Genomic DNA, 20,654 nt, shown 5'->3' with positions numbered 1-20,654 from the left:
GATAAAGACTTATCTCACACCCAACTCTCCCCTTTTTACCTCTTAATCAAATATGACCAAATTGAAAAAAATAGAAAGAAGTGATTGGACATATGTGGTTTTGTTTCTCATGGCATATAATATATTAATATCATTATAAAAGTTAATGAATATAAATGTTTCAGTTTCAGTTTGAATACACTAGCATGATAAAAATGACGATCTTATAACATTAAAAAAACATTGTATTATCACATTTACTAATTTATATTCATTCAGACTGACCTGTTTCGAAAATGCTATAATGGAAAGTGAGGAACTGGATTCAGATCTGTTTACGAATTGGGTTCGAGGCTCAAAAGGACTAGAATACTTACAGGAAGGTCTTCAAGAATTTGTTGGAGAAAAGGTACTGCAATGTCGTGACAATACCCTTCAAAAGATAGTTTTGACACTACCATCTGGATCACCACAGCAGTGCAACCAGTGTACGTCACATAATCTGTCTCCAGATCATTTCAACACTACAAAGGCATGTAGCAGACGCACATGTACCCAAAAGAGTTCCACCAACTGTTTTGGAAGCAGACCTGTCGGGCGTAGGAAATGCCCTGGTGGCATTTGTAGTAAATTCTACGACTCAATTATACAGGAGCATGTATTTGAAGACCCCTTATGGAAAAACACTGACCCAAGCACGTGGTGTTCGGATCCTTATGGGTGGAGTTATGCAAAATGTTTCCAAACAACTAAAGATCCAGGGACATCAGCTAAAGATACTGATGCTGCTGGTCTCTTAAGCATTATTTTAAACAACAAGTCAATGCAAAACTTTGTGACCAGTATTAATCCTCATAACAATACTAGTTCGTTTCATTTGGTAAGTACAGAAAACCGCCAATAATTTATAAATGATTGATCAAACATTTTGTCTAATTATTGAATAGACTAATTGTATTGCCATTTTATTTAGAAAAAATAACCGTAATCAACAAAATCAGTTTGTTGTTTATTCAGAAAATTAATGTAAACATTCAATTGAAATATGAATTCGAAATGCAGACTTTCTTCAGTTCTTCAGTATAACATTAGAGGTAGTACTTATTAAAACCAAATATTCCTTTACCATAAGTAGAAAAATAATGTTCTTTATGTTGATACATGTATTACAAAAATCAAAACAAAAACACACAAAAACACGATATTATCATAGGAATTATGTGATTCCCCTTCTACATGAATGTATTATACAACTTTTTTTCAGGCGAGAGATATTCGTAATAAAATGTTACATAGCTCAAAGCTTGAAATAGACGAAACAACTGTGTGTTCCTATTTGGACGTGTTCATTGTAGTTCTTCAAGATCCAAAGTGTCTGATTAACGACGAGGCATCAAAGAAAGCGGTTCTTAAACTAACACAGGTACATAATTTTATTATAATTATAGAAATACACATATGATATAATAATGTGATAAGTGAGTATATGCTTTGATTTCAAGTGCTCGTTGAACTTCTGAAGGGATGACATCCGGTTGTATTTGAGTTAATTTGGTATATTACATTTATATAATGACTAAATACAAAGGCCAAGGGAAATATTTTATCAATTACATTAAGCTTATTAAATCAATTTTCACTTTCTCTTATACTCGGTACTTGGTTGTGCATGCACATTTGTCTCAAAACTGATCATTTAACATTGTACTACAAATGTTTTGATCAAAGGACAAGAGAAAAGAAAATAAAAACTATGAGGAAAGAACAATCATGGGTCAATGTCAGTGTTGCTGAAATAGAAAATAAAAAAGTTCCAGGCTGATAATTTAATTTGTAGGAATATGACATGATAAGACCATAAAGTGCATAGCTTATTTGAAAAAAGGTCTATGACTGCTATTTGACTCCATGGGGTTACGGTTAGGGTCACTGTTACTAAAAACAGAACAAAATTGTTTCAGATTAATAGCTATAGTTAGGGACTAAGTATGTAGCCAGCAGTTTATATATTTAATCGACATAATGGAATATAGAAGTTGAAATGAAGAACAATATAAATGACTTATACTGTGGGATATTTGACTGACAAATTGATATTCCAAATATATAGAGATTTTTTCTCTTGATTGATTAATAAACTTCTTTAAGAGCCATATCAAAATTGTTCAAAATAAAGTTATGGAAAACAATTATTATGTTTTCTTTTGTTGGGAAAAAGTATTTCTCACACTGAAGTTATTCAGTTTTTTATTGTGTTATATGTTCTTGGCTACGGATAAAGGCAAAATATCGAGATAAGTACAAATAAATTTGCAATTGATTAAATACCAGCGTAAGCAAATGAAGTTAAGTATACGCTTGACGTGTATTATCCAATAATATCGATTTAACAATGCAACGCTCCGCCCCTACTGATGTGGTGTATACGCTTCGCTTGTTGACATTTAGACTGCATTGAATTGACCTTGAACTTGACCTGCAATTAAAGTAGATATAGTTTGTTAATATTTCGAATGAAAAATGCACAACAGAAAACATCTTCACTAATAGGGTTTTCATGTTGGAGACAAGGAAAAACAAAGGAGAAGTTAAAAAATTCTGGCAATAATGTCAAACATGTACGTAATGGATCAAAACTGTTTTGTCAATAAATAACAGCAAGTTATTTTTACATTGGCATCCATTTAGATTATCGAGCGTACCAATTATTCAACATTTATATAAAAATGAAGTTGTTAAACATTCCCAACGCATAAGACAGATGTCATTTGTAAATTATGACTTTTATGTCATGCTTTGTCTTAAGAGACCGTTTCATTAAGCGACCGTTTTTTGGTGTTTCCCTTGCGCGGTCGCTTAATACAAGTTTGACTGTAAATTTGCAATTGATTACATACCAATAAAAATACATCATATTACAATAGAATTAACTATTGTTATTATCATGACATACCTTATTTACAGAAAAGTATGTACTTTGTTTCCTTACTCACCTCACGAACACATACTATTACATAAGCATTTCCCGGGGGATATTTTATGGCTGCATACATTTATCACAGCAATATATAATTATGTCAAATATGTTTAAAGCGTTTATGTTCCAGTTTAATTATAAAAACCGATAGTTATTTGACTGATAGAATAAAGAAATGAGTATCATATTATACGAGAAAACATCATAAATTGCACTTTATCACGACCGAACTAAGCCAAACACGGTTTTTCATGAATCACAGCCGTGAGCAAGAAAGTAAAACGACAAATAATATATTTAATTGGGGTAAACTTTTTAATATAGAGCAAAAATGCCAGTAAGAAAATGAGGAAAAAAAAATATGTGAAAAATATGTGCTAAAATGTCTGTGTTGTGATGACTGAAATACTTTTCAAAATAAGGATTCCTCCTTAAAAGATGCACTATATTTATCAATTAGATTGTAGAATAGTAATGTCTGACCGACCTTGTTTCTCAACTGCAGTGTATGTTTTATGAAAAAAAAATGTATTTAGATATTCGATACATGATTCAATATATTTCATTTTCAAAAAGGTGTAAATTATACGATTACGCATGTGTCAAAACAACTAAAAATTAGTGTGTACTGTGTAGAAGTATTTACTATGGTAAATTGTGCGACCGAAATATTCCCCCTAACCTACCGAATAGATAAAATTAAATGTGAACAAAAGGCCAATACTTTCGGCGGTTGGCGACATAAAATAACTTGGGGAAAAGAACTGAAAGAGAACGATGTGTCAGGGCAGTAGTACAGAAACAGTCGTAGTACATGGTCCTGAGATTGGGTTTCAAAGACGGGCGTCACAGTTATTTACGAGGGCTGTTCGAAAAGAATTGCTTATTGTCCTCTATCTCGTGATCGATAAAAAACCAATACATACCTGTATAGGGTAATCCAATACCTACACAACGGTGTATAAATGTACATGTTAGACTAAGTGTAAGACATACAATTTGCCATTTTCATACACGCAGTCATAAACCACTGTAATAAAAATGATTTGTAGAAGCGTCGACAAAAAGATGTAATACGGGTTCACATTAAAGCTCGCTCAAAACTGGGTTGCTTTTTGAAGCAGTTGATCACTGAACTTTCTACAGCTTATGGGCCTTCTTGTGTGTCTAAGACACAAATAGGCCATGCAAAAAGAATTTGAGTCTGGTGCAGAGTGCATCAAAATGCACCAATATCAGGTAGGCCAAAATCTGCACCTGGTAACGAAATCGTTTCTAAAATAAAGGATATCATTGAAGGAGATGCTAGATTTACAGTTCGTGCTATTGCACGAAAGGTAGGCATATCACTATTAACGGTTCACTTTATTTTGAAGAAGCATTTGAAAGTCAGAATGATGTCTACTAGATGAGTGCCACATCTGTTGACCGATGAGCAAAAGAGGCGACGGGTTAAGGTGGCCAAAAAGCTGCTTCAAATGTTTCTAAAATATGACAAAAAACAGTTTGCCAATGTCGTCACAGGTGCTGAAACTTGGATCCATTATTTTGAGCCCGTCAGAAAAGTAAGCAACAAAATCTGGGGCACTAAACACAACAAACGCCCAATAATTGCTAAACGGCTTTGAGTGCAAAGAAGGTTTTGTATGCAATTTTCTTTTCTGGTGAAGGAGTCGCAATAAAGTGCCGGTGAAAAAGGGCAAAAGTATCACTGGGAAGTACTACAAAGACGTAGTACTTAAGAAACTGAAAAAGTATTATAAGAAACGACGCCCTGTTACTGGTTTGAAGCATATCCGTTTTTTACATGGCAATGCCCCCACTCATACTTCCGCAACAGTTTTGGCGTTTTTGAAAAAAAGAAAAAGTAACTGTTTTGCCTCACTACCAGTATTCTCCAGATCTTGCCCCATGCGATTTCTTTTTGTTTCCGAAATTGAAATCCTTCCTTACTGGGCGGAAATACAAGTCATGACAGGCATTTGGATCTTCCACTTATCAGTACCTTATTACTGTGCCCAAATCAGCGTACCGTGACGCCTTCAAGAAGTGGATACATCGGCTTAAACTTTGCATTTCTAGCCACAGGGAGTACTTCGAGGGCATGAAATGAACACTTTTGAGCTAACTTGAAATTAGAAGTCTCCAGATAGAAATCAGCAATTTCGAACATCCCTCGTAAAGCATGTATAAACAATTTATTCAGCGAAATATTAACTATTAAAATTCGACCCATACATGGAAATCGAATCTTGTTTATTTCTTTGAATTAAAAATTATTCATTTTAAACCGTTGAATAACATCAAAACAAACATTATCAGAGAAAAGAAAAGCTACGACACACGTCTGTTTTATTTTTTGGCATCATGAATTTTGTCATACTGGACTTCGTTCTATATTTTACACATATACGATCCGTACAAGTTATTTACCAATGTATTCAGGTTCTACTGAGGTTTGTCTCAAACTAAAGAGAAATAAAATTGAATTGACCATTATTTATGTGATTTTTCTATATTAAACATACTTATGTGATACTTATATCACCTTAATGATCCACCTTGGAACTAAAGATGCTGAAGCCATACCCCCACAGCCACAAGCGGGTCTGATTTTTGTTCTTTCGAAAAAGGCACATTGAGAGTAAAATATTAGCAAAACAGGCTTATTAATAAATAAGATAAATGTAAGTCACTTGTTTATAGGACCTTGTGCCCCAACTGAGCTTCCAGTCATAAAATTCTTCAGTCAAATTAACATAATGGCTTAAACTATACACACAAACAGTACTATATACATGCTAATTACTCTGGGGCAGTGCAGAGGCAGATGAAGCGTCTACAAAATATTGAGTAAATTAGCTTAAGGAAGGAGCCACTTCTAAATACTTGTAAATTATAAATAGCCCCCTAGAATGCGATGATGATTTATATATATATCTCTCATTTCTATCAATTTATCTGCACACTTGTATCTTAAGTGATCCCACGCAGGGGAAAGTATAACTGTATTGAATTTAATTATCTCCCTTTATATATACTTTATCTGTCTAAATTCATTGTATCCTACGGATCTACTTGATCTTACGTGATCCAGTTGACTTTCGTGAAATAGATATATAGTTCTCTGGGTCCCAATCAGTGAAGAAGACAATAAAATGTCATCGTTATTTGTGAGATATGTTAACAGAGAACAAACTCTATATATGAGAATGTTGAGCTTGTTCCAATGTGTAGTGCAGTTTGTGACTGTATATAAAGCTGTTCTGAAACCATCATTTTTGTGATGGTGGATGAGCAGTGGCTATGCTTTCATGACTGTTCTGCTAGGCGCTGTGCCGTAATTGGACTGGCATATCGATGTGGTGGTATGTGTGTATATATTCTCTCATTTCTATCAATTTATCTGCACACTTGTATCTTAAGTGATCCCACGCAGGGGAAAGTATAACTGTATTGAATTTAATTATCTCCCTTTATATATACTTTATCTGTCTAAATTCATTGTATCCTACGGATCTACTTGATCTTACGTGATCCAGTTGACTTTCGGAAAATAGATATATAGTTCTCTGGTCCCAATCAGTGAAGAAGACAATAAAATGTCATCGTTGATTTGTGAGATATGTTAACAGAGAACAAACTCTATATATTGAGAATGTTGAGCTTGTTTCAATGTGTAGTGCAGTTTGTGACTGTATATAAAGCTGTTCTGAAAACCATCATTTTGTGATGGTGGATGAGCAGTGGCTATGCTTTCATGACTGTTCTGCTAGGCGCTGTGCCGTAATTGGACTGGCATATCGATGTGGTGGTATGTGTGTATATATTCTCTCATTTCTATATATATATAATTCTATAATTTATAAAAGATGATTATTTACAAAAGAAAACACCGACTTTTTTTCAAAAAATATGTAATTTCTGTGATGAAATGTTATGGTTCCGGCCCTGTAAAGCATAGTATGTTTATTTATTAACCTATTTTATAGTCTGCATAATATGTATGCACTGTTCTTCCACATTTATCTTAAATGACCCGGATTATTGAGGAAAGTATTACTTTCTAATAAAATAATTTATGCGGGTCAAAAAATGGAACAAATAAAATTTAGAATATTGCAAGGTTTCTGGTCATTTGGTTTTAAAAAGACTGGAAAATAGTGGTGCTATCCTTCTCATCTTGGTGGCAGTTTCCGCGTTGACATACCATTTTGGTTAAAGATTTTGGTCAACGTTCAGCTTGTAAAGCAACAACTGCTATGGATCACTAAAATATTTGCTTGTAATTTCACAAATACTTTTGAGATCCACCGTTATAGTAAATGCAAAGCCAATAACTCTAGCATGGTTTCTTGACAGAATTAGGGAACATTTTTAACCAAATAAATTTTGCTTAATTTTGTTCATGTAATACCATTGAGGATAAATGATTATGTGTACTGAATATATTCATTTGGAATAAGTTGAAATAAATGTATTCGAGATCATAATTGGATGTCACTTTAAAAAAACAAAATTTATCCAGAAACCTCTAAGGTTGATTTTACTAAATTATTGCCCTTTGAGAACTTGAAGGTATTTACTTTATTATTAATGCATGTTTTCGTGACAATAAATTGAGGTCACTATCCAAGGACCATTACACTGACATTGATTTTGACGGATCATAAGCCATCTGTGAGCTCGAAAAATACTTAGTCAAAGGAACTTCACTGAGGACGAAAAAAACTAAATATATAAAATTCGAATTTCTTACATAGATCAGCTCGGACACTTAAACCAGAAATAATAAAGAAATGTACTCAGAAAATCATATTTTGCACTTTTCTTGGCCTGATTTGAGTAAACAGTTTTGTATTGCTTTTAAATTTTTGGTCATTTTCCGCAATCAGAATAATTTTCTGGGAAAACTGAGAGTGCGCATGATCAGAAATGTTCCATACAAGTTTTTAAGCTAGACCTGCATCTAATGAACTTTAATCTGGTAAAATCATTTCCAGTCTTGTCATGCTTAATTACCTCGGTAGTGTCATTAAAGCTTTAGTGTGTAACATCGATTTTCAGAAATGAAGACATTAATTTGAAACCAAATGCATATGTATATGTTTTGAGATCATAAACGGAGGTTACTTTCTGAACGCAATGAATGTAACTGAGTAATTGCCTTTTGTGAAGAAAGAAAATTCGTGTTAAAATTTTGCAAGCAAATCAATCTTTACAAGTACAAATGTTGCTGCAATGCAGCAATTGAGAAGCTCCGCGCAAAAAAATGTGCTCATTACAGATACCTTACCAAATTATTCCTACGCATATTCAGATTAAGTACTATTGTACATTTTTCGGAATTTTTTGTTAACCATTTTTTTGCATAATTATACTTATCTTATGCATGTCCATAATTAAAAAGAGGGGAAAAATATTTAATATAAAAAATGCTTTCACTGATGCCTACTTGGTAAGGAAAGTAATTCCATTGAATACAAACAAGACTTACAAGACTTGTAAATGTTATGTGACATGACTGTACTGTCACTACTGTAGTCAGTAACAGAAAATAGATGATAGAAATATCAAAGTCTGTTATAATTGTAACAAATATACAAATAGTAACAAAAGGGACAAATATTATAATATAGTAATATTACATGCATATTTTTCATGTCAAATTAAAAAAAAATGGTTTCTTTCAATACTGAAAGTAGAACACACTCTGGAATGAAAAAATGGGAAGAATTTCAAAAAGACCAAATTCAGGATTTTTTTTGTTTGTTATACACGCGTTACATGGTGATACAGTATTTATCAATAAAATAGAAGACTGTTACCTGAATTTTAGGTAGGTATGAGGAAATTCACTTATATCATATTCGTGCGAGACAAAGATATGAAAGTTATTTGACAGTGGTAATATATATAAAAAACTATTATTAATTAATTTATTGCGAGATCAATATATATTTTTTGTTGAATTGCTTTAAAACCATTCATAAAAAACATTACACTTATGTTCAAACTGCAGATCAAAGTTTCTGTTGTTGTCATGATATCTATCTATAGCCTATGCTTAAGGTGATTCCGCTTTGTCAGCCATGTTTGTTTTCACTAAAGTCTGTCCAAAGTGAAAGTAGGCCAAAATTCATATAACAACAAAGCTCTTATTGTAAAATGATGAACCATTTGAAAGTACACTTCCAGGTTTAAATTTTAAGACAACTATAAACAAAAAAATGATAACAATAAGAATATTTACCTTGAATGTGCTACATTTCTGAAGACCAAAAACATTTTGTTGCAAAGTTTTATGCACATTTCATGAATGGCAAATCCTTTTTAAAGTCTGTTTTAGTGCCAACAAAAGCTATTTTTTTGCAGCAAATACAAAAATCTTTCAAAACTTAACTCCAAATAAATCAGTATCTCATGTCCTTCTAAGCACATGGCCTAGATTATTTTTTTTGTAAAAAGTAGTGCAAGAAAACAATCATCATTTATAGCCTTATGAACTACAATTAAAATGAAAACACCATCTAACTTTAAAATCTAACTTTTTTATGTGTAACAGTGAAGTGTGTCTGTTTGTCATGTACACAAGAAATAGGTAAATAATGTTTATTTTCATGGTACTACTTTTTTACACATGTCATAAAGGCCATATGTTTTCAAAGTCAGATAAACTACTTTCCTAAGATTTATGTTTTTTAAAGTTTTTTGTATTTTCTGTAAACAATAGCATTTGTTGGCACTAAAATAGACTTTAAACTGGATTTTGCAATTCATGAAATGTGCATAAAACTTTGCAACAGAATGTTTTTGGTCTTCAGAAATGTAGCCCATTCAAGGTAAATTTCTTATTGTTATTATTTTTATTTAAAATAGTCTTTAAAACATAGAATTGGAAGTGTACTTGCAAATGGCTCATCATATAACAAGAATTTCCAGTCCTTAATTAAGGATTCTGAAAAATTAAAAACTTTTACAAACTTAGATTTCAGAATTGATCAGAAGGAAATTAAAGAGGCTATATGTAAACTTAAGAATAAAAAGGCTGTGGGTTTAGATTGTATCGCAAATGAAATGATGAAAACAGGTTATCAGGTTCTTATGCCCTGTATACAAAAAATGTTTAATACTATTTTGTCATCAGGAAAATACCCAAATCTCTGGAAAGTAGGATATATAAAACCTCTACACAAGAGTGATAGTCCAAATGACCCCTCAAATTATAGAGGAATTTCCATTATGCCATGCCTCTCGAAGATTTTTAGTAGTATTCTAAATAATAGACTACAAAAATTTTTTGATGATAATAAGGTGATAAATCAGGAGCAAATTGGCTTTCAACCAAAAGCCAGAACTTCAGATCACATGTTTGTGTTAAGAACACTGGTAGAGAAATATCTGAACAATGGTATGAAAATACATGCATGTTTTGTTGATTATTCTAAAGCTTTTGACAGTGTGATGCATTCTGTACTTTTTTATAAACTGAATGAGTGTGGCATTTCGGGGCAATTTTATACAATTATCAAGAGCATGTATCATAAGAATAAAATTCATGTTCGTCTGGGAAACTCACTCAGTCCTCATTTTATTCCAGAAATCGGTTTGAGACAAGGCGATAACCTGAGTCCAAACCTGTTTAAATTGGTTATCAATGATTTAACATCCTGCTTTGGTAATGAAGATGATCCAGTTATGCTTGGTGCCATTCCCCTTAATTGCTTACTATATGCACATGATGTAGTTCTTTTGTCTAGCAGTGAGAAAGGTCTACAAAGTTGTCTTAATAAACTATATTTATTCAGTGAAAGTGTTGGATTGTCTGTAAACCTAAAGAAGACTAATATATTGACATTTAGCAAAAGTGGAAGGCTATCCAGTTTTAAGTATATATATAATAATGTAGAGGTAAATCATGTTTCGAAATATAAATATCTTGGAATCAGAGCTGCATTACTGGTACTGGCACTGGTACTGCAGTATGTACTGCAGCGATTTTGCAAGTACTGGTACTGATACTGAATTACTCTTACAAAATTTTGCTACTACTGGTACTGGTACTGCATTACTGTCTTAAAAAGTGGTACTGCTACTGCATTACCCAGTACTTTTGGTTTTGATAAAAATAACATCATTTTTTCTCATAAAATAAAGCTGTAAATTACATTAACTATATTTTATTTTTGTGAAAAAGTAAGTTATCAAATCTAAAGATAATTTGCTGCAATATTCCTTCAAATGTTAACATAGTATTCATCATAAAAAGCACCAAAGACTTTAAGTAAAAATTAAATTAAGATAAACAGACTCAATAACTCTTTACCCCAAAATATCCTTATTAAAATCTTTTATAACTTTGTATTTACTAGTAAAAGAGCAAAATAAACACTAATTAATTTCTTCTATTCTAAAAAATCCCATTTCAAGTTAGCACCATAAAAAGTTGTTATTTACTTTGGTATAAATTGAACAGAGGTGTGAAGGTGTGAAAGGCAACAAAAGACTGTTGTGTTTTAAATGAAAGATGTTTGCATTGTATTTATACAGTTGACTAGTTACTAAACAATTAGATATGACATGAATATATGTTGTTAATATTGTTTGTAAAAAGTATGTTAAAACTATAAAGTTGTTAATATGTTATGTTAACTTTAAAGCAGAACGCCTCCAGATTCATCCTTATTTTCATGAAAATTTTGAAAATGTATTTAAAGGTAAAATATTGTTAAATGAACAAAGAAAGTACTTGACACATTACAATCGGCACTTAAAATCCCCGTAAATTACCAAAAAGAGGTCAAAACATGCATAAATAGCGTTAGTAACGCAGTAGAAATATGGTGATAAATACTACAAAATACAGTCATTCATTGAACATAAGATATAAATTATCACTTGAATCTTTAATTTGTTTACTTTTCTCAAAGTTTTAGCATTTTTTTTCCAAGTTTAATTTTCTTGAAATATTTTGGGTCATCAGGAGGCATGCAGTTTTGAAGTAAATTATGATTTTATTTCTTTGCTGAATAATATTTGCAATTATTTGTTTGACACTGTATTTATTCGAACTTTGATGAATATATAAAAGTAATGGTACTGATACTTAATTACTTCACCAAAAAAAGTACTGGTACTGCAGTACCGAGCTAAAATCTAGTACTGGTACTGGTAATGGTACTGCATAATTTGCCAAGTACTGGTACTGGTACTTAAGTACTACACCCTTAGTACTGATGCAGCTCTGCTTGGAATACTATTTTCATCTTCGGGTAGTTTTACTGAGTGCAAAAAAGATTTGTATAAAAGGGCATTAAAAGCAAATTTTAAATTAGGCAAAGCTTTCAGTAATTTGAATACTTATGTTCATACCTCATTGCATTTGTTTGACCATACTGTTAAACCGGTACTACTTTATGCTAGTGAAATCTGGGGTACTTTGAATACAACAACCAGTCGAGTTAATAAAGAGGGTTTTTGTCTATTTCAATGCTTTAATGACATGCCATGTGAAAAATTACATACAAAATTCCTAAAACATGTGTTAGGGGTTCACAAAAAAGCATGCAATGATGCTGTTTTAGGTGAATTAGGGAGATTTCCTTTATATTTTGATTGCATAATCAGTTGTATTAAGTATTATACAAGGTTAACCAAATCTCCAATTAGTGAACTTTTAAAAAATGTTTATGTTGCAAGTGAAAATTTGTACAATTGTAAAAAAAACAGTTGGTTATCCAATGTATTCTTTATATTAAAATATTTTAAAATACCTGAAAGTCAATATAGTGATAAGAATCTGTATGTTGTTGTTCGAAAACAACTGTTGAGCACTTTTAAAATTCGATTTATGGATAAATTAAAAAATGCTGTTGATAATGATGGAAAACTACGTACTTATGCACTGTTTAAAACAAATTTTTGTAGGGAACCTTATTTAGCAGTAATCAAAGATAAAAATATTAGAGCTTGTTTTACAAAGTTAAGGATAAGTTCTCACAAATTACAAATAGAGATTGGAAGATATAAAAAAATCAAGTCTGATAAAAGAGTTTGCGAAGTTTGCAACTCAAATGAAGTTTGAAGACGAGCTACATTTTGTTACTGCTTGCAATGCTTTTACTAGTCAACGCAGCATTTGTATATAGTGAAATAAAAGATAAGAATTTAAACTTTGAAAAAATGTCTGAAATAAGCAAATTCATTTGGTTAATGAGCAACGAAGATGAAAAATCATAAAAAACAATTTGTAGATTTTATTTTTACTTGTTTTAAACTCAGAAATGGTAATGAGAAAACATAAATTAATTTGACTTGGTATATACGTATGTATATATATATATATATATATATAATTATATATAATATTTTTTTTTTTTTTTTTTTTTTTTTTTTGAGAGAGAGACATGTGTATTGTACAATTTTGTTACAAAACAGGTATATGCTATCTGTTTGTGTAAATTAATGTTATTCGAAGAATAAAAACAAAATGTAATTTTCAATTCATATATATTATGTAGTTATGATGTTTAATTATAGTTCGCGAAACCCTGTCATTTGCTGTGTTTTGTTTGTTTTGTTTTTGTTTTTTTCTTTAAGTTTATTGTTGTTACTATAATACGAATCAAGTTTTAGTTTCTTTAACGTCTTTATTTGATCTTTGATCTCATTATTATTATTGTGATTCACATGTCATTTAACATGACCCTATTGGAAATAGAATTTATTCTATTCTATTCTATAACAATGTGAGCTTTGTAATTATATGAATTTTGGCCTACTTTCACTTTGGACAGAGTTGTGAACACAAACATGGCTGACAAAGCGGTATCACCTTAATGAGGGTCCATCCAAAATGCAGCTTTCGCTGTCGAGTACGGACCTCCGAACATACGACAAGTCATACCAATATTTCACAAGTGGTATGGTGTACAAAGACGTTAATGAAATGTTACTTTATATACTAAAGTTTAATTATTTCAAAACAACCAATATATCAACATGTTATTATTAAACATTTAATTTCATAAATATAAATTAAAAATAATTATCAAAAGCAAAATTGTTAAAATCTTATGCCTGAAATCTTGTTTATATTGACAAATTCAATCACAAATAGTATACTTGATATGCTGTGAGTAAATGTATTTCAAATGTAACAAATTATGATTTCATGTACTACTAAAAAGGGAAATAACAAATCAGAACATTTATAGCTATTTTTAGCTTTCGAATTTATGTAACAGCAGAACTGCTTTCCGGTTCTCATTCATTAATATGACATGTGCGAATCACCGACGGGGAAACCAATAAGAAATCGAAAGGAGTTCTTAAATGCGGTTTTACTTTTAGCTGAAAACAAAAGGTTTTATGCCAAATCGGGCCCGGGACAAAAAAAAAAAAACCAAATAGCCCCCGGCCCCTGTGGGGGGGAAAATAACGAAAAATTTTACTGTTGCTTATAAAATTTAAAAATTAAAACTAGTTTTCGAAATAAACAGTATTTTCACATGGAACCCCTTATGCATGTCTTGGGATTAATTGGGGGTCCTTTTTCCCAAAGGGCCCAAAAATTCGGCATATTTAATGCCCTTTTAAAAATTAATTCTTTTTTGCACTTTGAGGTTTTTCTTTTTTACAGCATTCGGCAAATTTCCCTTTCCAGACCCTGTTCAAATGCTTTCACCCTTTTATTTTTTAGAAAAATTGGGGCGTCTGCCGCGGAAGGGTTTTTTAGATTTCAGGGTCAATTTTCTAAAAAAGTGTTTAATTTTAAAAGTCGTTGATCTGCCCCAAAAATACCTCAAATTTAATAATATTTTTACTGGGATTATACCAAAAAGGTTTTTAAAATTGTGGAAAAAAAATTGTAAGGAAAAATAAAAATTAAAAATTTAAATTTAAAAATCTTGCAAAATTAAATCATTCAAAAAAGTTTAAATAAAGAAATCAAAAAACTATAAAAAAGGGGGCCTAACAAAATTTTATAGCATAATTTTCTATTTTATGAGGCAATTAAAACTGAGTAACATAAGTTAAGTTTTTTTGGAGCTCGAAAGTTATTTTTAAAAATTCGGGAATATGTCGTCGATTATTTTGACCTGGAAAACTTCTAAGTATAAAAAAAACATTGTAAACAAAAAAAAACATGTTTCCCTGAAAAATACAGTTTTTACAACTGGACATAAAACATAAATAATCTATTTCATGTAACTCCTATAGTAAAAGAAGGGGCATTTCCGAAATCAGTATTTTACATATTTACTTCTCTAACTCAAGCGGTTATTTTTTGCGGACCATGGTGTATAAACTGTGATAGTTCTATTAAAATTGTTAAATTAGGAACATTAAACAATGTTTAATATAGCATTTATGTATGCCTTTTTCATTACAGTTAAGAAACAACACAATACACATAAGCCAAGGAGACACAGTGTCACTTCTTGAGAACAGAAATAAGGCGTTAACCGAACTTGACGAAAGAACAGCAGAATCATTGCGTAAACTTGATGAGAAAGCATTAGCTGTACGTAATACATTAAAAAAAGATGTTGATGAATTTAAGAATGCCGCTTTAGTTGATGTTGAAAACGTTGGAACATCGGTTAAGCAAACAATTGTGGCAGAGGTTACTGCAGCCGGGGATCAGACATTGCAAGATATTGCTGGGAAGACTACTGAAGGTATATCTAAAATAAACACAGCCGGGGATCAGACATTACAAGACATTGCTGTGAATACTACTGATGGTATATCTAAAATAAACACAGCCGGGGATCAGGCATTACAAGACATTGCTGGAAATACTACTGATGGTATATCTAAAATAAACACAGCCGGGGATCAGGCAATACAAGACATTGCTGGAAATACTACTGACGGTATATCTAAAATAAACACAGCCGGGGATCAGACATTACAAGACATTGCTGGTAATACTACTGATGGTATATCTAAAATAAACACAGCCGGGGATCAGGCATTACAAGACATTGCTGGGAATACTTTTGATGGTATATCTAAAATAAACGTAGCCGGGGATCAGGCAATACAAGACATTGCTGAGAATACTACTGATGGTGTATCTAAAATAAACACAGCCGGGAAAAAGGCATTGCAAGACATATCCGAGGCAAAAACCGATATTGATGGACAGAAAATCCAAGCTATCTCCGATTTTTGTAATGCAAAAGACGATGTTTTATCTGAAATCACCAAGGCTGCTAAAGAAGCAAAAGCAGATGTTTTAATGGGGGCTAGTGCTGCTTCATCTGATATTAGCGGACATGCTGTTTCAAGAAAATCATTTTTCCAAAAAGGCCTTATAAAGCTCAAAAGTGTGTTTAGCTCTTCAAGTCCACAGTCACCCTTAAAGGTTCGTTTACAACACTTCATTATACCTTTTATAACTTACTCAATCAATTATAATGTCTATGTGCCACAATAGCTTCCAGTTACTCTTTTGTGTCTTTGTTTGTTAATTTGTTTGCTTTGGTTATGGTTTTCATCGCACATTAAAGTAGTAGTGATAAAGTGACTTTCGAGCTTGAATAGTGATGGATGACTTCAGGTGCCCTTCCGTGCACTTTAGATAAATCGCTTGTCATTCCTTGATTTTTGGATTTTAGGTCAGAATTTGTTAGTGTATAAATTGTTTCTTTTGATAAGATCGGTGTGAGTAAATCGAAACAAAATCTCAAAGAAATTTATTGTTATCAGATATATCCGGACATACCAATAAAAAATTGAAATATACCCATTTTCAGTCCATGTAAAGTGTTTATTATTTTGCTGAGTTTAAAGATTTTAGGCCATTGTAATTTCATTTTATAACAATATTTTAAAGATTTCATTTATTAAGACTAGTTTTAGATTTTACGAACTTCTTATGTATCAAAAAGGAAACAGTTACATTTTATGTAAGTGGGTCATCTAAGGATAACTTTGTATGTTTATGTCAAAATCAATATTATTGTTGTGTATGAAAACCGGCTGGCGACAAAAGATATACAATGGCATTACAAAAAATACCCTTTTTGTACAATGTACTCTGATGAGCTAAAACGTTATCCCATCATCCAAATAATCTTTGTGTTGTTTTCATCTACTTGGAATTTGGAGAAACAAATCCTATTTAAAATATAGAAAGGAATACTCCTATAACGTAAACGTATACTTTGTTTGTTTTACATCAGTCAAATTTGAGATATGAACTTGAAACATTATAGATCTTAGTCAGGAGGAGTGCCGTTTGCAAGAATAGTATCTGTACCTTTCTTATTTACTTTTTTCTTTTTGTCTGCAATGCTTATTATGTCTCTTTTTATGCTATATATTGTCCAGAGCGTACCTTGAAACGTGTTTAATCTTTCAAGCTATATAGACATGTTTAAGAAAGAGCGCAATGCACAGATATGATAACTGTATCCATCATAATTTTGAGGTAATTACTTTTGATAATTTTTATTCTTTATTTTGTCTTGACTTTAACTCGATAATTATTAGACAAAATCAGTTTGAAAATTTTATAAGATATATACATCTTAATTAGACGGTGTGCTATGCACAAGAATGATAACTCTCCAAACTTTATTTCTTGTATCATAGTTTGGGGAACCTTTTCTGTTGAAAATGTGACAGACTTAAATCGTATAATACATATACATTGCACAGTGCGTTAAACTGGCAGTGCAAGTATTAATTACCCGCACTCTAGAGCATGCCCATCGATTGGTTCATTTTGTCCGCAGTTATACATATTGTGACGACAGAGAAAGGGGGAAAGCGGGTAGAAATTATCGATATTCAGATGCCATCGTTCATTGGTTACTTTTTCGTGGGTTTGATATTGTGGTATCAGGGAACGTGTTTTTATGTTTGACTATGATACAAAAGAGAAAGAACATCAAAAATCTCGGCAACCTGATTTATACTCGGGGGCTACGCCCCTCGTACAAATCAGATAGCCTCGTGTTTCGATGCTCTTTCTATTACTTATTTCCCTAAACCATGCTTATTTTTTGTCAAGAGAACTTTTTAAGATATTTATTTCAAAGTTTTATGAAATGTGCTTTATTCGAGTGTTATAACGTTTAATATTATTTAGTTTTTTCCCTTTTTCATGATGAATAATTGTTAGTAGCATGTCTGGGAATATCAGTTTGAACATTCATATGAAGCTCACTTTTTCATATTTGTTTCATATTCTTATTATTGCTCATGCTATTTTTTTGCTTAATGTTTGGACAAAACACGATTAGTTTTTGTTTTCTCAGGTATGTAATAGTTGAACTATTCATCCGTTAACATAATCCTGCAAGTGGAATATATTATTACGTTCTAGCAGTTCCCAAATTCCAATGGTTTCATTCTTTTTCACACTTTTCAGTTACAAAGTGTTTGATCGTACCCAAGTTATATAATTATTGCTGTCATTGTTTCGAAGTTTAAAAATATCAATCACAGTTCATGCTATAGGCAAGTCATATAACAGTGCTATCCATTTATTACATGTTATTTCCCCTTTTACAAAATATATAGGACCTGGTATGGTTTAACCTATTCCGCGCAAATTGTTTTTATCTTAAATTTCTCCCTAGTAAATTTATTAATTATGATATCTCTCATAATTGGTATTGGTCCCCTAGCTTTAAGTGCAATTTTGGATCACTTGTATCAATGTCCACGTTACTGTTGTAAAGTTAACAATAAATTCCAAACAATTATTCCTCAAGTTTAGGTTGAATTTGGGGACTAGGGTCAATGTCAAATCCTTGCATGTGTGCATACTTGATTCGCTAAATATTTTATCAAATAGCAATGACATGGCCATTTACAAAAGATCATGACCTTTTCAAGTAGTTTTACTGCCTACACTATCTTAACAATTTCCGTTCATAACTAAGTGTATGGGGAATTTGTTTTGAAAAATGTGTTACTGACAAGAATGTAAGCGGACATATCATCATAATATTTATATAATAGATAAAATAAAGTGGATTTATGGCCTTGTTTTTTTGGTCAGTCCTATCAGAATCGATATCAAAAATTTATTATAATTTTCAATGACAATATAATAATTGCTTTACATTTTGAAATATATAGCGCTTAAATAGTTCATCAACCATTATCATAATATCATAATTTTATCTTTCATTCTTTTTACAGGGATCGCCAAGCCGATCAAAGACAGCTTCAAGTAAGTGAATTCATTTTTTATCGTTTTCAATTTTAGAAGGAAGAAAATAGATAAGCCCTTGTCCGTCCGGGCATGCGTCCGTCCTTTCTCATATTATGTCATAACCTCTAAATCTAAAAGTATTTGACCTAAAGTTACGAATCTTGACAGAAAGGTTGATCAGCATGTGTAGCCGGTACGTGGGGATTTGCATGTGGATTTGTTCAGTATTCTAAGAGCTTTTGTGCTTGACTGAGTAAAGGTTGCAATTTACAGCTTGTGTCCTGCTTTCTTAGCAACAAATGAAAGAGAAAATAGCCAAGCTTGGCACAATTGATCTTTGGTGGGCATTGATGATCATAATGCAAATTATTTCGGTTGACGTCAAAACAAGGTCACATGGCATAAAATTGATTTATCAGATGAGCAATGTAGTGTCCTGTGGACCCTTTTGTTTTCTTTTTTGATAGTTATTGAAGTCAAACATCACAATTCCTTGAACATTTGAGTTTGTTTCATAAAGTTCAAATAATGCTTTAGAGCATGCACATAGTAGGGCTGAGTAAGAGAATATATTTCATCAAAGACGCAATACTTTATCAAAGCAGTATTTGCCTGTGTATGTGTTTAAACTATCAAGATGCAACGAAGCAAAAGATGGTTCAGGTAATTGGACTGTGAGTAACGTTTTGGAAACTATATCACGACCTCAAGAAAAATAATATGCTTTTGAGAAAATGAAATAAAAAGCATTTCTGGGACATAATGTGCCTTTTAATGAACTTGAACTGAAGTTTTACATTGTAGCGTGTATTGGGATATCAGCCGGAAATTCCAGTTTTGTTTTTATATTTGTTTTGGTTTTATGGTGTAAACGATATCAATAGCAGATCTGGTGATAACATGAACATGTGATGACAATAACAATAAGCAGATCATAACCACAAAAGGATCAGACGTTCTGAACAATAAACCAATAGTAGAAAAGTTTAGTAGAATATCTCCATGGTACACATGCAAAAGCAGGTAGAAGGCCTTTTACTTTATGGTTGCTCCATGCTGCAAGGCTGAACAATAATAAAAATCCTTGTACGCACTGTTGATACTCGATTGTTGTGTTGTCATAGCTACCAATTAACAAGCCTTGTCAACATATGAAATGTACAAGAGCTATGGATAGCATTTTGCACTGGAACACAATTAATTTAGATATGTCCTGTACATACACTCTGTATCTCTGGTAAGGATATTGTAAGTGGTTTATTGGCATTCCATGCGTTTACTGGATGTAACCAAACTTCATCATTCCCTGGCAAAGGTTAAAAGACAGCATAGGGGACATTAAAAGCATTTAGTGTAGCTGTCGAAGCATTTAACGTTCTTAGTCAAACTCCGTCAGATGACTCTATTGCCACTGTTATTCCAACGTTGGAGCGATTTGTAATACTTTTACGACCGATCAAATGCTGCTTAAAGATTCAACGAAGCGCTAAAAACCTCTTGTCACGAAAAAGGAGATCT

General features: G+C 32.0%; 1 protein-coding gene across 1 annotated transcript; it reads left to right on the top strand.

Moving 5' to 3' along the window:
• Positions 1 to 248: 248 nt before the first annotated feature.
• Positions 249 to 19,154, top strand: LOC132719403 (uncharacterized; the record flags this gene model as incomplete). Its single annotated transcript, XM_060703170.1, has 4 exons — positions 249 to 859; positions 1,244 to 1,402; positions 15,351 to 16,331; positions 19,124 to 19,154. Coding segments are annotated over exons 1-4 (1,747 nt in total), but the record flags the coding sequence as incomplete, so codon positions are not given.
• Between the last annotated feature and the right edge of the window lie 1,500 nt (positions 19,155 to 20,654).

The sequence above is a fragment of the Ruditapes philippinarum genome, unplaced genomic scaffold (genome assembly GCF_026571515.1).
Source record: "Ruditapes philippinarum isolate M1 unplaced genomic scaffold, ASM2657151v2 ctg10848_1_1_1_1, whole genome shotgun sequence".
NCBI classification, from domain to species: domain Eukaryota; kingdom Metazoa; phylum Mollusca; class Bivalvia; order Venerida; family Veneridae; genus Ruditapes; species Ruditapes philippinarum.
This window is presented reverse-complemented; position numbering and strand designations above follow the sequence as displayed.